This window comes from Malus domestica, chromosome 09, assembly GCF_042453785.1.
Source record: "Malus domestica chromosome 09, GDT2T_hap1".
Lineage (NCBI taxonomy): Eukaryota > Viridiplantae > Streptophyta > Magnoliopsida > Rosales > Rosaceae > Malus > Malus domestica.
Genome location: NC_091669.1, coordinates 25692811 through 25720562, shown reverse-complemented (window position 1 = coordinate 25720562; position 27752 = coordinate 25692811). Strand labels below are relative to the sequence as shown.

Below are 27752 nucleotides of genomic sequence, written 5' to 3'. Positions count from 1 at the left end.
TGGATGTAATGGGTGTAGTGGATGAATGTTTGGAGTTGTAGGTCAACACACTTGCACACACACATGCTGATTTCTAGCTTTCAAATCTTCAAAAACGTCCATCCTCATGTCTCCATGCTTGCACTATCCAATCTTGGCCCAAAAATGCTGCAAATAGCACTTTGTTGCTAACTTTGTTATTTGAACCTACAAACACACGAAAATAGCTTAAAATACATAATTGACTAAGAAATAACAACATAAATGCACAAGAACAAGCTAACTAAGTCGCATAAATATGCTCCTATCAAATTCCCCCACACTTAGCTTTTGCTAGTCCTCGAGCAAAACAAAACAAATGAAACAAACAAAACGTAACCTAGACCTTCCAACATTTGCCTCAGGGATTTTCAATGAAACATGACATGCCAAAGATCACCACTTACATAGATTTAAGCAATCCTTACCCTCGAGCATACTTAATCATAGTTACCATTCACTAGCTCACATTTAATCAATTAAAACAACATTTTGAATGTAGTAACATGCCTTAGAGAATTCCTTCAATTCCTTACTAGATACTCTCTATTTTCACACACATTTTCTGACTACACACCTTACACTAGTTATATGTGAGAAGATTGATGTAAACATGGAAGACTAGTACTCACATATGTTATAACAAAGAAAGCAATTTATGGAGTTAATAAGCATGTTTAGATATGATCTCATGAATGGTATGCTACTACTTAGATTCGAGAACCAGTGACACCATATGCTCATACCAATTTCGAACTCCACAAATTGAAACACACAACACTCAAGATTGAAGTCAAGGGTTGTAACAGGGCTTAGGGGTAATGGCTAACAAAGAAAGGATAGGAATAACAAACGTTCTTAAAGCGATAGCAAGCAAAGCAATAAAATAGACACTTGGAATTCTCTTTAAAATAGTCCTTCTAAATTATGCTTTACTATGCTTCAAGAACAAGGGTATGGATGGTCCTATTCTAGGCTAGGTGAGGATAGTGTGGGTAACAAAGAACATATGCTACACAAGGCTCAACGGGGTTAAACTTAAACACATAATGAACGGGATAGGCTTTTTGGCTCTTGGCTCACTAAACAACTTCATCTTGAATATGTGTTATGCAAATCAATAACATGCTTTGAATGAAATAGGCATGAGTTCTAGTATTTGGAACTAAATGATGAAATGCATTCTAAATAGCAACCAAGCAAAGAATAATGAGATCATGCAACGACTTTAGAAAACAACGATGCACAGATTATTAACTCTCCAAATAAACGTTTAGGCTCAAGTCTCACAAGGTTGTAGCGTTCATTTGAGTTCCTTCTTTCAAGCATGTTACAAAAACTAATTTTTTTTCTTTATGATTGCATGTGAATTCATAAATTATAACCACAACCAAGCATACACCAAAGAGTAAATCAAATTTTTATCCAAGTTTATAACTGTCTTTAACAGTCATGTAATTAAAAACCGAAACCTCATCATTGTGTTGGAAGGTACCCTAAGACACAAATAAACATACAAAACAACTCTTTTTGGGTTTTTCAAAACAATTTTTCAAATTTTTATGAGATTTTCGGATTTTTATATCAAAACACACTAAAACACTCCAAAACAGCTTAAAAAAACACTTAAAACAGCAAGGAACAACACTAGAAGTAATGGGTGATAAACTCCTACGAATTTCATGCAAAACAACTTGGTTACCCCCCCCACACTTAAATCAAACATTGTCCTCAATGTTTCAAGTATAAACTCACACAAAAACAAGCAAACAAACAAACAACGAATAAACATGACAAGTATAGCAAAGTAAAAACCAGACAGAGTAGAGTTTAAGAATGCAAATCTGGTTTTGGAGATAGATGATCTTGTTGACTTTCCACAGCTTTGATCTCGAACTGGTTTGAAATTCTGAGCGAGGACTATGAGAGTTCCTTGGTTTCAAATCAGACTCCTTCTGCTGGGTTGATTTGATTGTGCAGTCTGCATTCTTTTCTGCTTGTTTCTTCTGCACGGCAGGCAGGCACGAGGTAGAGGTGTTGGTATGTTTCTTTCTTCAATCTTTCCAAGTTCCCACCTCTTGATTTCTTTCTCCTTGTCCCTAGTTGAGGATGAATTGGCACATTGTCTCCACATGCTTCGAGGTATCATTTTCACTTCCCTTATCTGTTCACCAGGCAGATGTGGTAGACGAAGAGGAAGCATAAAATGATGAAGATAAGTACTCGAGAGCAAGGCTAGGTAAGCAATCAGGAAGGGGTTCCAGGCAGTCGGTTCCAGATCGGAAGATTGATACCAAGTGCTGGCTGATTGCTCTCTTTCTCCTTGTCCCAAAACAACGACAAGGAGAAGGACAGGGAGAAAGCATGATATGAGATACTCTTGTTTTCAACCTTTATGATATGAAATACTTTTGCTTTGGATGAGTTGTTTGCAGAGGTATCCCAAGGAATAAGGAACACTGGGTGACTTGAGAGGGTTTGTTGGAAAGGCATTGTCGGAGAAGAAGAAGGGTTATGTATGTCTGCCTTGCAATGGAGGGTGAAGGGTGACCTTTATAGGAATTAATAACCGGTACTATTCTTTCACTCTTGTCAGCAACCGTTGGATGATTTAATAGTGAACTTCACGTGCTTTCTACTTCACAAGAGATCTTCGATAGATTGCCCGTAATTTCCGCAAGGCTGAGTGTGCATGTGACAGGCGCTGACATGTCTGGAAAAGCAAGTGCCTCTTCGATATCTGGAATCGGCGCTTCGACAAACTGCCTGTGATTTCCGCAAAGCTAAGTCTGCATGTGACAAATGCTGACACGTTTGGAAAAACAGATGCCTCTCCGATTTCTGAGCTTGCCTCTTCGAGTTCTGAGCTCGCCTCTTCGATCTCTGAAATCCCGTCGAGTGCAGAGGTTGCATGTGATAAGTGCGGACAAATCTGAAAAAGAAGATTGGCCCGTGGTTTCTAAGTAAGCCCAGCTTTTGAGAAAGCTAGCGCCTCTTCAATTTTTGAGTTGGCCTCTTCGATTTCTGAGCTCGCCTCTTTGATCTCTGAAATCCCGTTGAGTGCTGATTTTTATAGAGGTACGCAGGACGTTCAAAGCACACTTGAATTTCTGCCTGTAGAAACTCCTTTCTTGCACTTCTACGATCTTGACTTGTCCGACCTCTTATTTCTTTAACACCTTTGAAAATGTCTGGCCCCTCCTACCGTCGTTTTGACTTGAACCTTGGTGAAGAGGCAGTCCCGCCTTCTCAAGACAACATATGGCGCCCATCTTTCATATCCCCTACTGGTCCCCTTACCGTTATGGATTCGGTGATGAAGAATGATATGACAGCTGCGGTGGTGGCCAGGAACCTTGTTAATCCCAAAGATAACAAACTACTTGCCAAACGGTCTGATGAGTTGGCTGTTAAGGATTCTCTGGCTCTCAGTGTGCAGTGTGCAGGTTCTGTGTCTAATATGGCCCAACGCCTATTTGCTCGAACCCGTCAAGTTGAGTCGTTGGCGGCTGAAGTGATGAGTCTCAAACAGGAGATTAGAGGGCTCAAGCATGAGAATAAACAGTTGCACAAGCTTGCACATAACTATGCTACAAACATGAAGAGGAAGATTGACTAGATGCAGGAATCTGATGGTCAGATTTTACTTGATCATCAGAGGTTTGTGGGTTTGTTCTAACAGCATTTGCCTTCGTCTTTTGGGGCTGTACCGCGTAATGAACCTCCAAATGATCAACCTCCGATGCTTCCTCCTTCTGGGGCTCCGCTGACTACTGAGACTTCTCTTAAGCAGCCTTTGTGAAGGCTCCCTCTTGTATTTTTCTGCTTAATGTTCCTTTTTTTTTTTCATGAAAATGAATGTAAAAATACCTTGCAAATCTGTCAGTGTTTCAAAAATAAACCCACACAAAAAACAATTAAACAAGCAACAAATAAAAATGATAATCATGGCAAAATAAAACTGCAGAAAAGGGAAGATTTTTAGAAACGCAAAACTGCTTGTGGAGCGATTCAAAAAATTCCTTATTTGAATACATGGGTTGCCTCCCAAGAAACGCTTGCTTTAACGTCTTCCAGCCGGATGAAACTTCCTTCTAAACTTGGATAGGGCTCATAGCATGAAATTGATCCTTGAATGGACGATGATACTTGACATGATCCGGCAATGGTTTAAATTCTAGTGTAGGTGCCTGAATCATCAAAATCAGCAAGTTAGTGAAGGAAAAAATTTGTCCTAGCTAAGAACAAGTAAGAACATTTGAATACATATGTAAACTATTAACACATTAAAGTAGGCATGCATTAAAAAACAATTCATAAAACCCATGACTTTCAAAGCCTAGTATATGGTGAACCAATAAACTTTTTAACAACATTAAAGAGAAGGAAAGATTTAGAGTTTCTTTACCCTTGAAGCTCATCCTTGATTACACAAGGGATTCACCCAAGTGGAGGGCTTTCAAGTCACCTCCTTGCTTCTTGGATCTTCCTTGTGATTTTCCTCCTTTTAGTGCTCATTTGCTTCTTTGAGGATTTGAGGATTTGTTCTCCAAAACATCAAAAGCTTGATGTCTCTAAGTCTCTTCACCAAGGATGTGATGTGAAGATGAAATGGATGACTTAGGGAAGAAGAGATTGCTAGCTATTCCTTCCCTAGGTGGCCGGCCTCTTTTGAGAAAAATGAGAGAAAATGTTTCACCTCATTTCACCAAGAAAAACCCTAAAAAAAATAAAGCTATAAAGTTGAATTTATACTTCATCACATGTGAGTGGCAAACTTGTAATTAATCCAAGTTTGACACTTCTCACCCTAATGGCCGGCCATATCAAATTGATTGGGCTAATTGCCCATTTTGTTTTAGTTGTCATACAACTTAAACATAATGGGCCTTGTGGACCAAAACGCTTTTGGGCCCCGAAACCGAAAACCAACATATAAGCCCAATACGAACATTTCGTATAATTAATTAACTAATTAATTAACCTTGACCATTCTTCAATTAAACCATTTAATTGCTTATCCATTTCATTTAATTTCTTCACCAACATCCTTACTCGGTGTACGATCCATTAGGTTCCATTTAGCTAGGTAGTGGGCGATTGTTACTCTTAACGATCGATTGTGAATTGAAACCACATTTCAATTCTCCCTTAAAATTAGTGTTTGCTAATCTTTAGGGCTTCCACAAACCATGAGTGACACCTAGCAGCATATCATGGTTACCCAAGCTAAGTAGAAGTGGTTGGAGAACCTATCCAGTTACAATTACAATGCAATATGGTCCTTCTCTAATACAATACTCTTAATCACATTGTTTTAGGTGATAGTTTGTTTCATGTCTACTATCCAATGTGATACTTATCTATATGATTCAATTGAATATGATTTGGAACAAACTTCCTAAGTCATATTCATATGCTTTGGCCAAAGACTCTCGAATCATATCTTAGAGTATTCTCCTTCCACCATGGAAGGTTAGAGATTCCTTGTTGTGCATTCATATGCCTACATGACTAGGTAGCTTGACCACAACAATGCCGTGGACACTCGAATGGAATGCCTTTGACATGATCAAAGATCAAGGACCTAACCATTAGACATCTATGATGCCTCAGGTCAAAGGACTACTTTGCATATTGCAACTTTCGAGTTCTTACATGACATGTATGTTCGAACTCTCTTTTGATCGTTGTTCAGTCTACTTTGCATATTACGATTTAACGGTTATTTTAACTCTGATTTTAATGCTTTTTTACGGCTACACTCCTTGACCCTATATGAAGACAATAAATGAATTCGATCTTCAATTTAAAATATTTACATTAGTAGATACCACAAAATCTTATGTTATACTTAATGAAAGTATGAATAAACTTTTAAGTATTAGTGAATCTATCGTTTTGATGGGATGCACATTCTCCGAAACTAATTTCAACGATCCAACCGTCAAACTTGTTTGTATATGCTTCAAGATTGCATACGCCAAATATCGCAAAAAGCAAACATTCAGAGATCAAGTAACAAGACAAAACTTTTCGACGGTTATCAACGAAAAATCACAATTTAACGGTTTTTTTAACTCCGATTTTGATGATTTTTTACAACTACGCTCCTTGACCCTATATGAATACAATGAATGAATTCGATCTTTAATTTAAATTATTTACTCTAGTGAAAGTATGAATAAATTTTTAAGTATTAGTGAATCTATCATTCTTATGGGATACGCATTCTACAAAACTAATTTCAACGATTCAACTGTCAAACTTGTTTGTATATGCTTCAAGATTGCATACGCCAAAAATTACAAAAAACAAACATTCAGAGATCAAGTAACGAGACAAAACTTTTCGACGGTTATCAATGAAAAATCACGATTTAACGGTAATTTTAACTCCGATTTTGATCATTTTTTTACAGCTACACTCATTGACCCTATATGAATATAATGAATGAACTCGATCTTCAATTTAAAATATTTACATTAGTAGATATCACAAAATCTTATGTTATACTTAATGAAAGTCTGAGTAAACTCTTAAGTGTTAGTGAATCTATTGTTTTGATGGGATACGCATTCTACGAAACTCGTTTCAACGATCCAACTGTCAAACATATTTGTATATACTTCGAGATCGCATACGCCAAAAATTGCAAAAAACAAATATTCAGAGATCAAGTAACAGGACAAAACTTTTTGACGGTTATCAACGAAAAATCACGATTTAACGGTTATTTTAACTCTGATTTTGATGATTTTTTTACAACTATACTCCTTGATTTTATATGAGTACAATGAATGAACTCGATCTTCAATTTAAAATATTTACACTAGTTATGAAAGTATGAATAAACTCTCAAGTGTTAGTGAATCTATCGTTGAGATCGTATACACTAAAAATCGCAAAAAACAAACATTCAATGATCAAGTAACGGGACAAAACTTTTCGATGGTTATCAACGAAAAATCACGATTTAACGTTTATTTTAACTCCGATTTTGATAATTTTTTACAGATACACTCCTTGACCCTATATGAATACAATAAATGAATTTGATCTTTAATTTAAAATATTTACATTAGTGGATACCACAAAATCTTATGTCATGATGATCGATGAAAATTGAGAATTTTGTAAAAGGAATAACATGCAAGCTTTGAGTTCTATTGGCAAGGTTTAAACTTTTGAGAAATGCTTCACAACCTTGACAACAAAAACTCTTTTATTTTGCATATCCTTGCACATTTAATATTTTTTAATAGATTAGTAGTATATAGATATTTGTTATTGGGCTCTTATTTTCGAGTGTAGATGTAGTACTTAAACGATAAATGTGTTTTAATGTTTTGAAGTAATATTTATGTGGCAATGTGTGGTATGTGCAAATTTAAGAAAAAAAATATATTTTTCTTAACGGGTCATGAGTAAAATGACCCGACTTGTTAAAGATCCGTTAAGATAATATGTATGATACGACACGATCCGTTAAGATAACATGTGCTATACAAAAACGACACGAACATGACAGATGCGATTTGTTTGCCAAACCTAATAGTATGTATAAAAGTGAGACTAAAATAGGAAAAAAAAACAAAGAAAAAAAGTTGACGAGAAGAGTTTCTTAATAATAGTATAGATAAAGGCAAACCCCGACGTCCGCACACCTGCCCTCTGGAGTATGGTCCTTTCCCTTCATCTCTGACACTGGTTTCCCGATTCCCCATGATTTCTGCAACTCCATCGAACTCCGAATTGGGAGTTTGGTTGCGCGACAGCTCTCTCGCAGCCTCTCCCACACACTGCTACAGCGTTTTTCCCATATTTCTATTTCCCTTCCTTTCTCTCTGATCCCACTGCATCAGCGAGCAGAAGATGCCGAGCCCAATTCTGAAAGCAGGCAGCCGGCCGCCGTGGGTGGGTTTGGGAGCGGCGATTTGGGTCCAAATTGCTGCCTAAAACTCCTACAACTTCCCGCTCTATTCCCCGCTGCTGAAATTGGTGCTGGGTTTGAGTCAGTTCACCATTCTCGGAGTGGCCAGTGACATTGGTGATAGTATGGGTTTTCTCCCTGGAATCGCCTGTAACAAGTTTCCTCCATGGGCTGTGCTTCTGGTAAGTTGTGTGCTCTGTTTCTTGGGTTATGGCGTTCTCTGGCTCGTTGTTAGCAAAACTATTGGCAGCTTGCCTTTTCTGGTGGTGAGTTGCCACTTCATTATATATCTCCATTTCTGTGTGTTTGAATGATTTGAATCTTGAAATTGATTGGTGGGTTCAGTTTGTTAACTCCCAAAGTTGAAACTTTCACATAGGAAGTTTGTTGTTTGATGGGTTATTTGTTCTTTTAATACGAGCGCTAGTCTAAACTACTCTAACCCATGGGAAGGGAGAATTTGAACTCGAGTTGAATTTTAATTTAATGTACTTTGAGTGTACATTTATAGACATTGTATGTTGATCTGGGTTTGTCTGCCGCTACGGTCTTGGTTGTCATTGATAAGATTTTGGAGTGTACTTCTCAAATTTGGTACTTTTTACTTTCTTCCAACGTATCTATGTTTCTCTTGGTTTATCTAGTTTCTTAGTAAGCATTCGAAATTACGCTCAATCATGTTGATATTCCATTTTCTGTTGAACTAGCAGAATTGACTCTTGATAGGGAATGTAGTAACACTTATTTACCAATTGTCTCCGAGAAATAAAGAAATTCTTTAAATCAGTGATAAAAAAATAGCAAGTCTGTCAATTTTATGAGTTTTAAGGAGCTAACCAGTGTTAAGTGTAAACAAAAGGCATCATTAACCTCAAATGCTGAAAACCAATCAAATTGAATTGCAGCCACCTCTTCTTAAGAAGAATTCTTTATCGTAGTGTTCCTTGGAATCATTGTCTTTCCCACTTTCACATTTTTAATAGAACTTAACTCATTACTCTTGAGGATTGAAAGCCTTAAAGATGAGAGTTCAGGTACCAAATTGAGCAATTTTCATATCTGATATGCGTCTATTTAGTTCTGTGCATGTTCTAGCTATCAACTGATCTATAGTGGCTTTACTTAACGTTTACTGTCTAATAATTTAAATAAAGACAACTTAGAGATGGAAAGTGATTAAAAATATATATAGAAGAGGAACCTCCCATCCACTTTGATAAAGACAACTTAGAGATGGAAAGTGATCCATATGAATTTTCAACATCTTTTTCAGTTGAAATTGGTTTATCACCCATCGACTACATTGTGTGTCGTTGTACAGATGTTATGCTCTTGTAGCAATAAGCATTTTGTTTTGTGCATGTGTGTGTGTGTTGCAATTGATTTTCATGGGCCTTTTCTTTTTCAGGCATGCTTTCGTCAGCGTTCTGTTAAGTTGTTGAAATAATTTGTTCACTACTTTGTTTCTTCATGCATTATTGTCTCAAGCTCTTAGGGATGACTTAAATGGTTTCTTCTGAATGAAAAATCATATTATGCAAATCATAGGTCATTAGCCATATGTCAAATTATATTATTGTCTTTAAGCATTGTGCAACCCCGTCCCCCTTCCTTAAGTTGATGTTGAATTATGCCCAAAAAAAGTAAAAATCTTACAGAAGGAAATTTTTCAGAAACTAAGCTAGTTAAAATAGTTTTATGTGGTTATGTCCTATTCATTTAATTACAAGCAATTGAATTTTTCTCTGACATTCGTACAGCTGGGGAGGTATATATATTTTAGTTTTCGCATTAGGATGTCTTAACATATCTTTTAATTCTATGGCAGATATGGATCGCACTTTGCATTGCGACTAATAGCAATGCTTGGTTCGGCACAGCTGTGCTTGTAACAACCATGAGAAACTTCCCTCTCAGTAGAGGCACTGTGGCTGGCATTCTCAAAGGTTATATCGGGCTTAGCACTGCTGTTTATACAGTGATATACAGTACGGTGCTTGAAGATTCTGCTCTGAATCTATTGTTGCTCCTCGCTCCTGGGCTTCCTGTTTTGTATTTAGCCTTGATGTACTTTATCCGGCCATGTACTGCAGTTCTGGAGAAGATTCTTCGGAGCATGCCCATTTTCTCTTCACCCCTGTCAGTTTTTTGCTAGCTATCTATCTTGTCACTGTCACAATAGTACAGGAGATGGTATCTCTTAGTGATGCTATTTCCTACATTTTGGTTGCTATAACGGTTATTCTTCTACTTTCTCCCCTCGCAATTCCTGTGAAAATGACACTATTTCCTTAAAGGGCATGAGCTGAATCTTTTGAGCGTTTGACTGCAGAAGATGGCAATGCGACCCAAACAGATCCTTTGTTCACACCATCCTCATCAGCTGCACATCTTGGAAGTTTCATGAGGCTGAGTTTGCTTCAGATATCGAAACACTTCTTGCAATAGGGGAAGGGGCAGTGAAGAAGAAAAGGAGACCTAAGAGGGGAGAGGACTTTTAAGTTTCTGGAAGCTTTTATAAAGGCTGATTTCTGGCTTCTTTGATGTGTATATTTTCTTGGAGTTGGCTCTGGAATAACAGTACTCAATAATTTGAGCCAGATTGGGATTGCATTAGGCGCTAGTAATACGACAATACTGTTGTCTCTCTTCAGCTTTTGCAATTTTGTGGGTCATCTGGGTTCTGGTGCAGTTTCTGAACACTTTCTCAGGTCATTTCTCTCTAACTCCTACTTAACTGTTTTTGAAATTTATTTTTTGCTCTTTAAGTTATACAAATTTCTGCACCATGCTTGAATTTTTAATTGAAGCATTAGCAACACCACTTGGGGAATAATATGTCCTGTTTTTCCACTGGCTTAGATTTTTAGTTTCAATGATCTTAAGTATCTTGCTAACTCGCTTTGTTGATTTGTGGTTCTTTTAACTTTTAACTTTTCGTTTTGGTTAATAAAGCTTTCAAACTTGGACATTATTGCTTATTGTCTCTGGGGAGTGCTAGCAACCTTCTCACTTCTACTCATGCCACATGTATTCCACTAGCACGCCACTAAATGTTTAATTACTTTTTGGTTGACAAACTAAGATTTTAATTATACTAACCAATGGAAATAATTGGATTTTAACATAATTGAAATTTTAGTTTTGAGTGCTAGTGGAGTACAGGTGGCATGAGAAGTGAGAAGGATGAAACGAGAAGGTAAGTGAAGGTTGCTAGCATTTCTCATTCTTTAATGGGTTTTGTTCCACCTTAGTAGATTGGAATACTATGTCTGAATTTCTTGAATATGTTACTTTTATGTCAAAGTATTTCAATTATACTTGAGATTATGACCTAGATTCTTATGACCCTAAAACTCGGACTTTTTTCTGTTCGAGAATGCAATCACCTTCCATTCTGGTTTTTTTTTTTTCTTTCAATGGATGAGTCATTCTCTTACTTCTCTAAGGGCTTAATACTAATTTGGTTCATCATTTTGTTCACTGCAGGAAGAAAACAGTTCCTCGCACAGTGTGGATGGCATGTGCACATATAGTTATGATCGTATCATTTGTTTTATATGCTTTATCTATCAATGGTACTCTCTATGTTGCAACTGCTCTGTTTGGTATCTGCTACGGAGCTCAATATTCACTGATGGTTCCAACTGCCTCTGAACTTTTTGGATTGAAACATTTTTTGGTGTAATTTACAGTTTCATGGGACTTGGAAACCCTATTGGTGCAGTACTTTTTTCAGTTCTTGCTGGTAATGTATATGATGCTGAAGCTGTCAAGCAAGGAGGGTCTACATGCATAGATTCTGTTATGATCCCACATCGACTACACTTACGGGGGTGTAGGGGTTCTTAAGTCCTTGGGGTCCTCCCACCTATTGGACTAGTCTTTTAGGTTGGACTCTTCCCTTGGACTTGAGTACCTAGCATTGGTATCAAAGTCTAGGTTCCCGACGTTGCGGAGGGGGCGACCTGGAAAGGACTACCTTAACGAGACGATCAAGCGTGCGCCGCCGTTAAGAGTGAAAGCCACCAGAGTAAGGGCCGCCGTGGGTGTCGGCTTCCGAACGATGGTGTAATGTTATGATTCACATCGACTACACTTATGGGGTGTAGGGGTTCTTAAGTCCTTGGGGTCCTCCCACCTATTGGATTAGTCTTTTGGGTTGGGCTATTTCTTTGGGCTTGAGTACCTAACAGGTTCCGATTGCTTCAGGCTCACATTTATAGTTTTAGCCACCGCCTGTGGGCTAGGCTTCATCTTGAGTGTAATTTTGACAATTAGAGTACGACCAGTTTACCAAATGCTTTATGCTGGGGGTTCTTTTCGTCTGCCTTCGAGCCACTAGTGATTGGAGATCGGATGACATGAATCCACAGTTCCATACAGGCTTGTGGAAGCCTGTTCCGACTTTGCCATTCAGATTACTAGTGAATGTCTGCGGCTTGAATCTGCTGTGTTATATAGGTACTGCAAGTGCCGAGCTTTAAGCTATAGTTTTTCACCCATGCTGGCCTGTGTTGGTTGCCTGTTATGGCGGATTGAAGAAGAGTCAATGGAAGTCCATTATAGGTCTCCACGGCACATGTATAATTCGACTTTGACGTATACTATGTGTCGTACAAAACTAAATACGCTCGAATCAAACGTACCCCGAAAGGGTGCGTTTTTGGGGGTTGTCTATTGTGCTCATATGATTTTATTTCAAAATGTAATCTTTTCTAGCCCTCTTCGATGAAATGCGATCAACTTATTGTCGATATTTTTTAATTTACGATCAGCTTGATACTATACTAATTTATATCATCATCTGTCGTTCTTCTATCAATATACTAGTATTATTGAAGGGTATTTAAGTTGGGAGTACTTTAAGCAAAGGGAGCTAGTACATAATGTTTTTCGGAGCAGGGCTACTGAAACCAATTTCTCCTAGGCTTCGTTTGTTACGTCGGACGCTAGTAATTGTTCCAATGAAATAGAAAAATTTGTACGTCGGACAGATCCATCAAATAGAAAAGAAAAAAATCACAAACTGAAGAATACAAGAGAGGGACAGAGATAAAAATAAAAGAAAAAAAAAATGGAAATTGCAGGAAATTGCAGGAAGATGATGAATGATGAAACGAGACAACACCCATGAGGTAGATGATGCAATCAGGGTGTGAGCATGAGTGGTTCTACTTCTTCATGTCTGAATCTCCAGCGGCAAATGCGAGAAGTTGAAGCAGATGCTAGACGGGTGTGAGGCGTGTTTTTTAGTTTTGAACCCAACTAATTATACCGATCTTTTTTAGCGTACTAACTAGAAGGAGTAGAGCGTATTGATCAACTTGGATTGGATTCGTTAATCCGGTGACTATTTAATCCGCAAGTCCTCCAAACACCCAATTCGTATTAAATACTTCCTATCCGGTGTCTAATATTGCTTGCCAGGCGAGGCCTTATTGTTAGCAGTAAGTCTTAAGGATTCTAAAATGAAATGTAGTTGGTGGCAAGCCTCCATGCTGAGACATTCAAAGGATAAGAAGCACAATTTTCAGTCACTTTTTTTTCAAAAATTAGAAAATAAATACGGAAAATAGATTACTCTAAGTGCTTAATAACGTTTATTTCTGCTTCTGCTTCAAGGTCCTATGTTTGAATCCTGCATTCCTCAATACAGTAAACTATAAACATAAAAATAAAAACCATCTGTGATGCAAAATGATACTCTTGTTACTATAGATTTGCACACCTGACAAAAGCATACCTTTCACACAAAGACATTAGATGCTTTCAATTATATTCAAAGATAGAGACAAGTGACATACAAAAAATAGGGGAGACAATTTCATTACCTAACTAGACCCACCTACACTGAAAAAGCTAAGTAAATTAGTCTTGTGATGCACAAAACCAAAAACTCTCTTGGTGCAAAGAACCCAAAAAATCCCATCTCTCACCATTAATTTAATATAATCACAGACAAACTTACCATAAGGAATAAGAACTGATAGAGTAAAAGTAAAACCAGATTAGAAGAAAATTTTGAAAAAAGAAGGATAAGATTTCAAGTAGGTTTCAAGTCCTGGAACATGGTATCCCACCTCATTTCTTTAACTCCAGTACACCAATAACCATCGTCGTTTGCTTCATCACCGTCCATCATCTTTTCTTCCTTTCGTAGATCATACACCACCGGACTCAAAACGCTATCGACGTGATGAGGCCCGGCAGAAACCACCAGAGGACTCCCATTCGTGAGCAGCAACCGGCTGCCTTGCTTGGCCGTGATCAGCTTCTTGTTCCTCTTAAGCATGGCTCCTCTAAACCTTGTCCTGTGATTGCTTGGCCTTGTCACGAGCGCCAGCGCCATTGAGTCCTGATCGCGGCGAACCCACGTCCCTATGTACTCGGCCAAACACCTCTTAGTCCTCTTGATTGCCACCAAAAGCTTTCGCATTGGACGCGGAGTGTTCATACCCTTTGCTTTTCTAGCAATCTTGAGGATTTCTAGCCTGTGTTTGGCTATGGAAATTCCCATGCTTTGAAGAAACTCATGGTTGAAGTAGAAAATGTCCTCTTCTTCTAGCTCATTGTGTGCAAAAGCAAGGCCGTACTCGTACACAAGCGACGGCTCTAGGCCGGTTTTCGACAACCATGAGAACCAGTCCATGGATTCAAATGATGGAGTATGGCCTAAAAAACTTGAGTAGTTTGTGTTTATGATTTTGTAGAGAGAGAGAGAGAGAGAGAGAGATGGATGACGTATTTAAAGTAGGAGATGAAGTTTCATGTGGTGACAGCGACTAAAGAGAAAAGAAAAATGTGTGTGGGGTTTGCATGTCGATTATATCCTCCAAAATGGGTTAAGGGTTGTCAAACTTTATGGAGTGAGAGAAGGGTTTCCATGTGGAATTGTAGTGTGCCATCAATCACGGCTTGGGAACAAAATAGGGTGTGCAGTGGGACATTCACGTTACTTGTTTTTGTGCGTTTGTAGTTGGAAGAAAGTGGAAAATCTACACTATCCAATTTCATAGATTGACAACTGCTACCCCTTGTTGCAAGAGATTAATCAAACTTTAGGGAGGAAAAAAAATAAATAAAGGTTTTGGTTAAACCAAAAGTAAAGGCAACTCAACTATCAATTGGTGCCTTGGTTATATATACATATGAATTGCATATGATGAGTTTGAAGAAAGTGGTTTTCAACATAAAATCATTTGACAGAGCAAGAGGGGGCGTAAAAAGGTGCAGCGGCACGGGGCACAGGGCCCCAAAAGTTTTCATCGTCCTAACATATTCATTTAAAATTAATAAAATTGTTTTTTGGTTTAATATGATGGTTGGAATTTTTTATAACATGTTGGCCTGAACTACGAACAATTTTTGTTTTTTGGTCATATTACATTTGCACACACATTGTCCATTATTTGGATTTTTCTGACATGATATAATGTGACAATTATAATTAAATGAAATACTGTCACATGAGATTTACAAAGTTAGGATATATAAGTTGGAACCACTGGGATTATTGTTTTGACACATCCCGACTTGGAATGTCCACTTGGACTCCGAATCAAGCTGTGCTGACCGACACCCGGAGGGTGACGAAGCCATAAAGTGTAGTGATGTGGAAAATGTAAATAAATTTAAACCTAAAAATGCCTAAATATAAGAGTGCGTTTGTGAGCGGGAATAAACCCATTTACATGTGATGTCAGAGCATAAATAAAGTAAAGTAAAGTAGGATGGGAATTATACCATCAAAGGTAGCCACCTATACTGATATTTGCCAAGAATCCTTATCGATATGAAAGTTCAGCTGCTAAAACCTGGAAAGACGAAAAACAAGGATGAGTGGGCCTAAAAAATAAAGTTTTATAAAAACCTTTTTGAAAACATTGTAACCCTTCGTCCAAGTATAGTTTCCAAAATATACATACTACATATAGTATAAAAATACTTACTGAAACCTGCAATGCTTTAAGGATTCAATATGTCACAAAATTCGTAAATAGGCATTGTTTGGACCCGATTTTACGCCGTCGGCCCAAGCAATTGAGGCCATTGAGTAAACATGGTTCTTAATCGTCAGATAAGAAAGTTAAGATAATTTGCTATTATTAAGAGATAATATTATGGTTTTTAATCATAATAATTATCTTTTAATAAATTATCTTAGTTTTCTTGTACAAAATAAATTATAGAGATTCTTGGACTCTTCACTTGGCCTAACATGGATCTGCAAGTCGAAGATAATGGTGGATAGGAGACCTAAGCGAGCTAGGATGTTGTCAGATGATGGAAGACTTGCATGCCGTGTGAAAAGCTACAAGTTATATATATGTAGGCTGTATAGTCTGCATACCCATCAGCCTATGCCGTGCAAAAATCTCTCAAACTATATATATATATATATATATATATAATGGTGGTTATTTTGATGAGAGATTATTTGAACCAATCCAAGTGTGCAGGATATCTTGGGATTTGATGTGATAAGACTGAGCACAAAGATTGAATTTGGTTGCATTTTTTACTGAGTTAAGAGTCTTGGGAATATAAGGCTTATCTGAAGCAATTGGTGGAAGAGTTCTAGTACATGGCAAAAACCTATATCAGCTTATCAACCAACGCGCATATGTCCCTATAAATACAGAGGGGGTGCACCATTCAAAGGCCCTCCAATTCAACACGCAATTGCCCTGCACAAATTCTCTCAACAACCTTGAGATTTTTTCCTTTCTCTTTTCGCTGACACACCTTTATCTTGGATAAACAGCACTGTGAAGGCAACCGGTGATATCTTCAGTTGGCATAAACAGCACTGTTGCCGTAGAATCAGCTGATCTCGCAGCATCTTCAGTTGGCATAAACAGCATTGCATCGAGGGCGACTGGTTATCTATCCAAGTCTCGGTTGAGAAGGATTTCCAAATCCTTATTGGTCGAGGTCATCTCATCAGCTTTCTCGACAAAGTGAGCTGTTGCAGTTTACTAGGTTCGGCACATTGCACGCCGAGTTATTTTATGATTGGATACTCTCAAGTGGGATTTAGAGTTCGACATTTCGATGGTCGAACCACGTTTACTGTTAAGACTTATATCCGCTTTGAGTATTTGTGCCCTTACACTTTGGTGTCGATTCGACGTGAGTTTACTCTGACGAATACCATCACTGTGACCGAATCTGACGACGACGACGATTTGTGAACTTCGTAAGAATAGTAGCCTTGTCTTCAGGTTCAAGAACCCAAAAGGTCGAGACGTGTTCTTTCCTCAGTCGCAATCACAAGATGAAATCAGCCACGCGCTCAACGCAACGACAACACATTTTACTCATCAGCCGAGCTCGGTCGTCGAGTTGGCACGCCCTGCATTTAATTGAAGGACATAGTTAGCTCATAGATTACTCGGCCTGTGTGCCACGTAGGCTTGGTAGTTTTTAGGGTTAACAGGCATATAACTTTTAGTAATCACAATATCTCACTGAAATAAATATATCACATCGAATGCTCATCTACAAATGCTGACACACGAGTTCATGCTGAGCTATTATGACATGAACACGACTAGGTGTAACAATGATATACGCTCTAGTACTAATTGCCTGTAGCAATCTAGGATAGGACTGGCACCTACAATGGATCCAAAGTGAGCGTATGGTGCGATGTGCACATACACGTGAAAGATTGACCCTGGCCCGGGCAAGTACTAACATCGGTGCAACAAATGATGAGTAGATAACATAAATATATTCATGCCATAGTGAAACGATAATTCTAGTCAACATACTATTATTCACGTCCATAAATATAATTAAGGCATCAGTAATAATACGCATACCTGTGTATCCTGTAGGATGTAGCATAACGTCATAATTTCTGTCAATGTGCTAAATCTTATACACGTCATGCTAATCTAGGCGTATTCTAGAAAACTCTTTATGAAATGTATAAATGGAAACTAACAATTATATATACTAAATAAAAGAGAAGACCCACTCACATGTACTTGTGATGTCATATCCGTTCGAGTTAGAAAGGCCGGAGTCTCCGATAGTAATTGCACCTAAGCATAATATTATGATCCATTAGTAAAACTCCAATAAGACAATTAAATATGAGGAAACAGAGTGTGGATTTGGAATCAAGGCGTTAAAATATGATAAGAAGGGTCCCCGGTAAATTTTACAAAAAGTCATTGGTCGACCCTAAAATGTCAACCGAGACACTCCAGTGGTCAACTACGTTAAAACTTTAGAATTTCACTAAATGGATGCAAAAAATGGACTCAAGGCGTCGAAATTAGCCTAGGAGGGTTCCCGAAAAAATTCTGAAAAAACTCAACCTAAGGAATATTCCAAGAATATTCCAGAGAATATTCTAAGCCCATTTTGGAATTAGGATGGGCTAATTTAGGGCCAAAAACTTTGGACCAGGTTTTGGGCCTAAAGCTTTTTTTTTTTTTTTTTTTTTTTCTTCTTCTTCTTTTCCGACCGGTTGGCGCTGCAACCGCCTGATGGAGAACAAAAAGAGGTTTGAATAGCTTGATTTCTCAATTATTTTTCACACTCTTCCTACCAAAATGAAGATTAAGAGGAGAGGAAGAGAAATATACCAATATGAAGTCATGTCGTGGCTGGAGTTGGCCGAGAAACATTGGGTTTCTCACCGGAAACTGGGGAACTTCCCCCGCGTTGATTCCTGTGTCAAAACGTCACCAAAACATCTCAAAATTACCCTAATCATACTCTAAAACATGATATAAGAAGGTTTAGGTTGGTTTTGAGGCCCACCTTCGCCGAGAACGGTGAGAACTTGTCGGAGAAAATTATTAAAACAATGGCGATGCCACTACTCAAAGAGAGAAGGAGAGATATCATGCTCTAGGGCTTCGGGTTCATGACGTACGGTCATACAGTGGTGTGGTCATTCTCGCCAGAGTAACAACGACATGGTAGTGGTGGCATGTGGTTCCTGGAGAAGAAGAGTGAGTGAGAAAGGGATTAACAGAGAGAGGAACGAAAGAGAAAGAAGGAAAAGAGAAAGATCCAAGAGAGTGGGGTGAGTGTCACATCTCGGTACGGGCCCCTACCACATCTCAGGCTCAACTCCACCGTAGCACGATATTGTCCGCTTTGGGCCCTGACCACACCCTCACGGTTTTGTTTCTGGGAACTCATACGAGAACTTCCCAATGGGTCACCCCCATCATGGGATTGCTCTCACCCAAACTCGCTTAACTTCGGAGTTTCGATGGAACCCAAAGCCAGTGAGCTCCCAAAAAGCCTCGTGCTCGGTAGAGATGAGAATATACATATAAGGCTTACATGATCCACTCTCCTGGGTTATGTGGGATGTTACAATGAGAGACACGTGTCAAGAGATGAGAGGAGAGCTTGGTAAGATGTGGGCCCCACGGCCAAAAAATTAATAAAATATTAAAAACATCCTATCTGAAATTACTCAAATAATAAAATACCCAAAATTCAAATTTCATAAAACACCCTTAAGGTTCGTAGTTCTGTAAAATCTTTAGCGTAGCTCCAAATTTGATTCTGCTTGCGCCTACGCGTTCATATCATCGAGTACTTCGACAATACAATAAATTAGTAGCTCGTACACATCACGAAATGATGGTCAATGAAAGTTAACAATCTTGCTTCTAGGGCATTTTCGCCAATTCATCCTTTTAAAATTAATAAAATCATAAAATTAGGGATAGGTTTTCACAATCTACCCACCTTAAAAAAATTTCGTCCCCGAAATTCGAAATAAGTTGCTATACAGAAGATACTCAAAATAGAAAAAAATACATAAAGAAGAAATCAAGCTAGAGCGGTTTCATAAAAGAGAATGTAATTCTGTCGCGATCGGATTGCAATGATTCCTCTTTTATGCCTCCAAACTCAAACTTTCCTCTTTCTTCAATACAATACTAAAATATAAAATCTTTTATGAAAACATAAAGGCAAAAATAGATATAGAGTAACATATCATCAAAATACGTATATATTGTAACGTATAATTTAAAATAGTTATACTGAAATCAAAACTGAACATAGAAAAATTTTACCTTCGCACTTGTAGTGTCAGGTACTTCGAGAATAAGTGCGTAGTATCTTTGGGTCATGCCCAAACAATAATTAAATAGATAAATAAAAATACTAACATAAATGGGCCTGCTTGCCCACTTGCTTAACAAATCCAACGAATAAGTTATCGATATTGCAGTCTACAACCCGCAATACCGATGACTCACTGTTGTCACAATAAGCAAGCAAAGAATTTCTGAGGGTGCATATTACCATCTTGCCCCTCATTGGGAAATTCACCTACATCAACTGAATAATGTCGATTGCGCTCACATACTACCCTCTCGGTTGACAACGCAAATAACACACAATTTCCTAAAGTGTAATCTCGATTATTCAAATACATGTTCGCAATACTCATCTGTAAATTAATGTACATAATTTCTGTAATACGTCTCAAATGGTGCCATACCCAAAAACTGAAAGTGTAACTGCAGTTACACGCAACTCTAACAAGATAAGTGTATACTAAACTCCTTCTAAAACTATAGAACGGATGAATGCAACATGTCACGAGGTCTGGATAATTTGTTCAAACTGGCCGTTACTCGAAGGGTGAAGTGTGGTACCAGACAACAACTTTGCACTCATAGCCTTCAAGAAGACTTCCCAAAACTTGGAAGTGAAAAGCGCATCACGATGAAGTACAACAGTGACATGCATACCATGTAATCGAACAAGTTCACAACGCCTTAGCAAGCAGATTCATTATGAATTTCCACTTAGGTTTAGCGAAAAATTACGATGAAAACGCTAGATGAACACTCAAGAATTTGAGAGTCAAAACAAGTTCATCAAAGCTAGAGTACAATATAATGGGATTGCATGCATAATATCTCGCTACAACAATAGCTTCTGGAATATTCAATTACCAACAATAAGGATTCGTTCAACATAGTGTTTGTTGGGTGATTAAGGAATTAATCGTCACAACTAAAATTTCAAGGTCCAAGCGATTCTTCTTAACTGTCTACCTGCCTCATAAATAATACAAATTGCATTAGAGTAGACATGTACCCAAGGTTGACTGGAATGTCTTCCAGCAAAAAGAAATGACTATGGAATCATGGTCAAGGTAGATGTGGATCGAACATCAGAAAATCTGATAAATTCAAGAATGAGTAATTTTCTCAAGTGATCTAAAGTGTAGTCCTTCTGGACCAACGGAAAGTTGGGTTGATTTGTCAAGTCATTCAATAATCACCGAAACATCATCATAATCTCCACATGTACAAGATACCTCGTACCAGGAGTTTATGATGTTATTTCTCAACTCCATTCATATACAGGAAGTGATTATAACCACTCGAACGATTTCTTGATAATTCAAAAATAACGTTAAATCGATGCTTGTGAACTCTAGCTGGAATGGGATAGGAAAGGCTGGAAATGTTCAAGAGTAGATATGTCCTTTCAAATGAAGATGTATTTGAGAAGTTTGTGAGGTTGGTAAAGATTTTGGACACGTTTCTCCACAAAGAAGTGTCATCTGGTTTTTCAAGTAAGAATGATAATTGTTGACTCAAGGTCATGAGTAAGATGGTTCATTTCATATGGTTCCAACCATTGAAAACATAAGCGATAGTCTGTCATGTTGCAATAGTACGCAACCAAAATATACAGAAAAATGACATCGTGGATTTAGAAATTCTTGATGTTATTGAAAGGTGTACAAACAAGGGTAGGAAATACAAAACACCTTAGTTGTCACAACTTAAATCATATTCCATGTCTTAGCTAAACTGATTTTTCCTAGGCTAACATGAAAGGAGAAACACCACTGTTGAAAAGTCACTAACAAACTACTGATAAAATCAACAAGGCCAAGGATATCACATATTTCACAACCATTTGTGGAATATGAAATTTTCTACATTTGAAACCTTTCTGGAAATTGACGGGAATGTCATCTGGTGAGATCACGTCTTCCAAGAAAAGTACATATCTAAACAAAGGTAATATTTGAGGAATTTGGTATAAAGTTGGCTGTTGCTGTTCTGAAAATTTAATCTTGTTGCTAAGGTAGGTGAGAAAGTCATCTGTAAGACTACTACGAATTCGTTAGGCTATGGAAGAAAACTAGGTTCAAAAGGTTGGTCGGGTAGACCATTAATTCGAAGTTAGGGTTAACGGTTTTAATCGTTACCTGATGAAGTTGCTAAAATCTAGATACGATCTTAAGGTTCGGCCTTTCACTTTCACAGATAGGTTTAAGGTTCCCTAGATGAGGTGTTTTGTTGGATAAATTCCTAATCGGTAAGCTTTTGTAACTAAGTTCTCTCAATAAAGTAGGAGTTGTTCGAAAAATATAAGGAAAATTGGTGTAGTACAAGAAAGTGGATCGATGGTGTACTTCACTTCACCATTTGGTGATATCCCAGGTAATTTTTTTGAGAAATGACGCCAAAAGTATACGTCCTCGAAACGTACCATACTACTTTCTTTCACTACGCCATGTGTTAATAGGTCTTTACAGCTTTCTCGATACTCAATTCACTCTTACAACGGGAATTCAACTTGTACTTCAATTTTAATGTTTGTCGGTGAAAGTGACCACAACAATGACTGGTCGAGAATGTAGGGGTAACCAAACTGGGTAATATGGTTAACACAACTATGAATTTACTGTCCTAATACAAGGCATGCTCCTAAGTTCCCATGATTTTAATTTATTCGGCTCAGGTAGTCATTGTTAATCAGTCTGTCAGTCATGCCACTAATTAACGCATATGATATTTTAATATTGTTTGTTACCTTGAAAAAGTGAACCGGCGTTATGGCATAAAGATATCAATCCCAGATACTAGTACTTGTGTCAAGTATCATAAATCATACCATTTGAATACTAGTTGACAGCTCTTGGATATCGGATAGTATCGCCAATTAGAAGCACCACCATAGGTTGATTACAAGTTAGAGCCCACTCGGGTGGTGTTGGAAATGTGCCCTAAAACCAATCATATGATGATACTTTACGGACATTTCACATGTTAAACTAATCTAGTTTAATATCAAGGGCAAAGATTATTGTTTGAGCCGTCTCATATAAATGTTATACGCTTAAACGATAAGTCCAAGGAATATGTGATTGGGAGAATGCGATCTAAAGAAGTTAGATTCATGAGACCATTCTTTCGTAGACACATGCTAAACGTTCCTGATCATAGGATTGCCAATTGGGCATTGACAGTCCGTTAAGATCAGTACGTGCTGTGTCTTCTCTCAGGGAGAGTGACTAGTCTCGAGTCATTGGTGTGTGTGACATCAAGACAAGTATGTAGGTGCTCAATAGAGAATGAGTTCACTGAACACGATCAACAAAGAGTTCTCATATTCATGTCACATGAGAACTCATGGTTGGGATAATGCAAAGTAGTCCTTTGACCTGAGGCATCATAGTTGTCTTGTGGTTAGGTACTTGATCTTTGATTATGTCAAAGTCACCCCATCCGTGGGTGTCCACGGCATCGTCGGGGTTAAGCCACTTAGCCATGGAGGCAAGTGAATGCGCAACAAGGGATCTCTAACCTTCAAACCGTTTGGGGGAGAATACTCTATGATATGATTAAGAATCTTTGGCTAGAGTATGAATGAGATTTAGGAAGTCGTTCCAAATCACATTCAAGGTAATCATATAAGCGCACGAATCACATTGGATAGTAGACATGAATAAACTATCAAACCAAACAATGTGGTCAAGAGTATTGTATTAGAGAAAGACCGTATTGCATTTGTAATCCTAAACTGAATAGGTTCTCCACCTCTTCTGATTAGCTTGGGTAACCATGATATGCTGCTAGGTGTCATTCATGGTTTGTGGAAGCCCTAAACGTGTATAATCACTAAAGGGAGAATTGAAAGTAAGTTTCAATTCACAATCGATTTGAAATGGTTTGAATCGCCCACTACCTCGCTAAAAGGAACCTAATGGATCGTACACCGTGTAAGGTGGAGATTGAAGAAACAATGGAGATGAGTAAGAATAATTAAATGGTTTAATTATTTATGGCAAGGATTAATTAATGTGTTAATTAATCAAACGAATAAGTTCGTTAAAGACCTCGGGATAGTTTTAGACCTTAAGGCCCAATGGGCTTCGAACGTCAAGCCCATTGAATTAAGTTGTATGACAACTTAATGAATAATGATTCACAAAGGCCCAATTAGCCCAATAATACCCTAAGGCCGGCCATTTAGAGATGGAGTGAGTTTTGGACTTATTTACAAGTTTGCCACTCCAATGAATTAAGGTATAAATATGACTTTATAGCCAAAATTCATTTAGGGTTTTCTTTTGGGGAAAGGATGAGAACATAAGCTCTCCTTTCTCTCTAAAGTGGCCGGCCTCCTTGGAGGGTTTAGCTAGCAATCCTACTACTCCAAGGTCACTCATTTCTTCTCCAATCTAACCTTGGTGAAGAGACTTAGAGGTTCTCAATTTTGGGAACTTGGAGAACCATTTTCATCCATCCAAATCCATAGATTTAAGATGCAAGGAATGAAGGCCCTCTCTTTGGGTGATTAGCCTTTGCTTATGCAAAGAGGAATCTACAAAGGTATAATTTCTCAACTAACAAATGTTGTTTTAAGTTGAGTCAAGGTTCACCAATCTACTAGGCTTTGAATTTCATGGGTAATGTTTTGTTTTTTGAGAGCATACAAGCATGATTCCGCCTTTAAATTTGTTAATTGCATGCTATTGATGTTGCTCAAATGAACATGTTTTTCACAAAATTTCCTTCAAGTGGTATCAGAGCCTAGGTCTAGTATTTGGTGAATCCTTTTGGGTTTTGTAGTTCATAGTCTTTGATTTAAAAGTTGTAATATGTTACAAGCTTTATTCTTGTTTCTTTGAATGTAAATTTTGTTAGAAAATTTGCCATCTCAAATGTTGTAGATGTAGTTCATATGAGCATGAAAATTTGAGCTAAAATTTGGTGCCATGTTTTTGGGAAAATTCGGCCAAATCTAAAGGGTGGATTTTTGGGTTCATGTTTGTCCTGTTAAAAATGTTTTCAAGTGACTTTTGGAACCCCTATGTACCCTAGTTTGGTTATATGTTATTTCCCTTAAGTTTGAATGGTTTTGGAATGTTTTTGGGTGAAAAATGTTCATGGAAATTTTTTGAGTTTTTCATGAGTGTTCTTCATTGTTCTTGACATTTTTGCCAAGAACAAAAAGTTTGGTGTTTTGATTTATTTCATAAAGTTTATGTTTTATGTTTTTCATATGTTTAAATGTATTAGATATTTGTTTAGAAAGGTGATGGAATTATTGGTGGGTGTGTAAGGATTAATTCCCTTTCACACACATCACTTGCACCACTTGCATGCTTTATGTCAAACTTACCAATCAACACACACATCACTCCTTTCACCTCTCCAAAACCGGCCACTCCCTCAATGGGAGTACTTTTGGGGCTTTTAGGCAATTACATAAAGTTTTGATACTTTTGTGTATTTACACTTTGGCCCAAAAGTTTACGTTTTCATGTTTAGGTCCAAAAACGCTAAAGGACAAATTGTTTTGCTCCTTTAATGAAGTTTTTGCATTTGTTGAAATTTTTGGGTTCTAGTTGTAATTACATGAAGTAGTTGACTTTTGTGTTTTTACAAAGTGACCCCAAAAGTTTATGTTTTTGCAATATAGCCCAAAAGTTGAGGTTATTGCATTTTGGCCCAAATTAAGTTGAGAACAAAATTGTTTTGTCTCTTTAAATGAGAATTGGATTTTCATTTCATTTAGCTCCATTTAAATCAATTTTATGGATACAAAAACCAAATGAAAATGTTGCATTCAATTTAATTAGTTAAAGTGTTGATTAATTAAAGGGTGATTATGAACCTAAGCCTACGATAATTGAGCTATGTGAAAGGCCATTTCAAATTTGTTTGAACCATGGGAATGTGTAGATTAGATTTTGGTTGTAATTTGATTTGATCAAATGTTGTAAAAGAGCATAAGCTCTTCTTTACTTTAAAGTAATTTGTTTTATTCAAATGTTGTAAAGAGCATAAGCTCATCTTTACTTTGAAGTACTCCTTTCTTGTATTATTTGATATGAATGAAAATGGAATAGAGGGTTCAACGCCCCTAAGACAACACGCCTGAATGTGATTAAACGCGTAACTAAAATCAATCACCATCCCTAGGCCGAGATTCAACACTAGGCTCGTGTTGAATCTAAACAAAGGTTCATAGTCATCCTAAGGCCCTAAGGCAACTATATAGTCCATCAAATGAATGCAAAGTTTATGTTAGTAGTATCATATACTCTTGCTTTAAAAACCGTTTTATAAGCATAGTGGGAGTATTATATACAACTAAATTCAATCAAATGGACCAATAGTTGTAATAGGACCAAAATTGTTTTAATAAAGATTAAAATGAATATTTATATGTGATGAGACCTAAAAACCCTCAACCAAACCATTATTAAGTTGAGAAGCGTGAGAGTGCTTTGAACACTCTTTCGTGGCCTTCCACCGTGGTAGGGTCCGATCGTTTGTGACTAGTACACCGACTTCACCCTATCATGGGGGAGTACAAAGTGCGTGCTTACACTCAGGAGGAGTCTATATGCATACTTGATGTTGTGAAAGGTAGGCAACGAGAATAGCCAACATCATATCATTGTGAGGTTGTTCTTGAGCCCCTACCCGAACTTGCATGGTGGGAATGACTTAACTAAGTGCAATGGAGCCAACATCATATCATTGTGAGGCTACATTCTCTAAAGGCCAAATAAGATGGGTACTTGCAAGAGATGCAAATGAGTAAGCGTACTCTCTCATTATTATTAATGCTAGCCAACATCATATCATTGTGAGGTGGGCTTGGTAATAGTGAGTCTCCCATACCCTACTAAGAGTTACCTCTTAAACTCTCGAATTCCAATGAGGGATATGGAATTTGCCAAAAATAGTGGGTGGTGCTATTTGATTTAAAGACCCGAATCAAATGGCTTAAAATCAATCAATTTATATTCGTTATGTATTTGTTTACCAATATATTTGCAAACGCTATCCAAAACTTGACAAAGAAAAGCCGAATGCTTTAGTTTCCGGACTTGGTACAACAATCCCAAAGATTGTCTTAAATGGATTGTATATGTACCTAAGTAGTCTCATCCTCACAATCTTCCTATTGATAATGTACCATTGGAAGAACATGTTAGATAAGTCTATCATAAAGAGGACAACACTTTTAAAGTCATAATTCTTCAATTACAAATCGTTGTATGAAGAAATAAGAGTTGCTTTGAACAACCCTTAACTAATGCAAACATTAGTGCTTGTTTCTTTGTTACATGAACAAGGAACTTAAGAAGAAAGCACAAAGGCATGGACACTTTATGTGCCATGATTCTTCACTTACAAATTGTTGTATGAAGAAATGAGAGTTGCCTTGAACAACTATTGAAAGTTTGTAATTATGTTTAGAACATAATGGTTGGTTGACAAAAATAGTCCATCGACATGGACTTATGATGATTTTGAATCATTGAGTGTTGAAGTGTTAAACCACTTCTAGAAACGGAAACTAGGCAAGGACTTTACCTTTGTGTCCCTATCCAAATGGTTCACTAAGTTTATTGTAAACTATATAGTGAACAATAACCACACACTCTCCAAATCGTTTGATGTGTATAACACAATTGAAATAAGTTTCAAGAGAGATAATGGGAGTTTAGGGACCATGACTATTGTAGTCAAAGGAG

The 27752-nt window shown here is 37.6% G+C and overlaps 1 protein-coding gene and 1 pseudogene across 1 annotated transcript; one reads left to right on the top strand and one right to left on the bottom strand.

The window, feature by feature from the left end:
• Window positions 1–7685: 7685 nt before the first annotated feature.
• LOC103443924 (protein NUCLEAR FUSION DEFECTIVE 4-like) lies at window positions 7686–12710 on the top strand (annotated as a pseudogene).
• A 988-nt stretch (window positions 12711–13698) lies between these two features.
• On the bottom strand, window positions 13699–14782 carry LOC103443925 (uncharacterized). The gene has a single exon (XM_008382829.4). It carries the CDS (start codon window positions 14601–14603, stop codon window positions 13998–14000), a length of 606 nt encoding a protein of 201 aa, XP_008381051.3. The 5' UTR covers window positions 14604–14782; the 3' UTR covers window positions 13699–13997.
• Between the last annotated feature and the right edge of the window lie 12970 nt (window positions 14783–27752).

Bases quoted from the DNA above. Each gene is read 5' to 3' on its own strand.
- LOC103443925 (XM_008382829.4), bottom strand. From the start codon at position 14,603: ATGGACTGGTTCTCATGGTTGTCGAAAACCGGCCTAGAGCCGTCGCTT.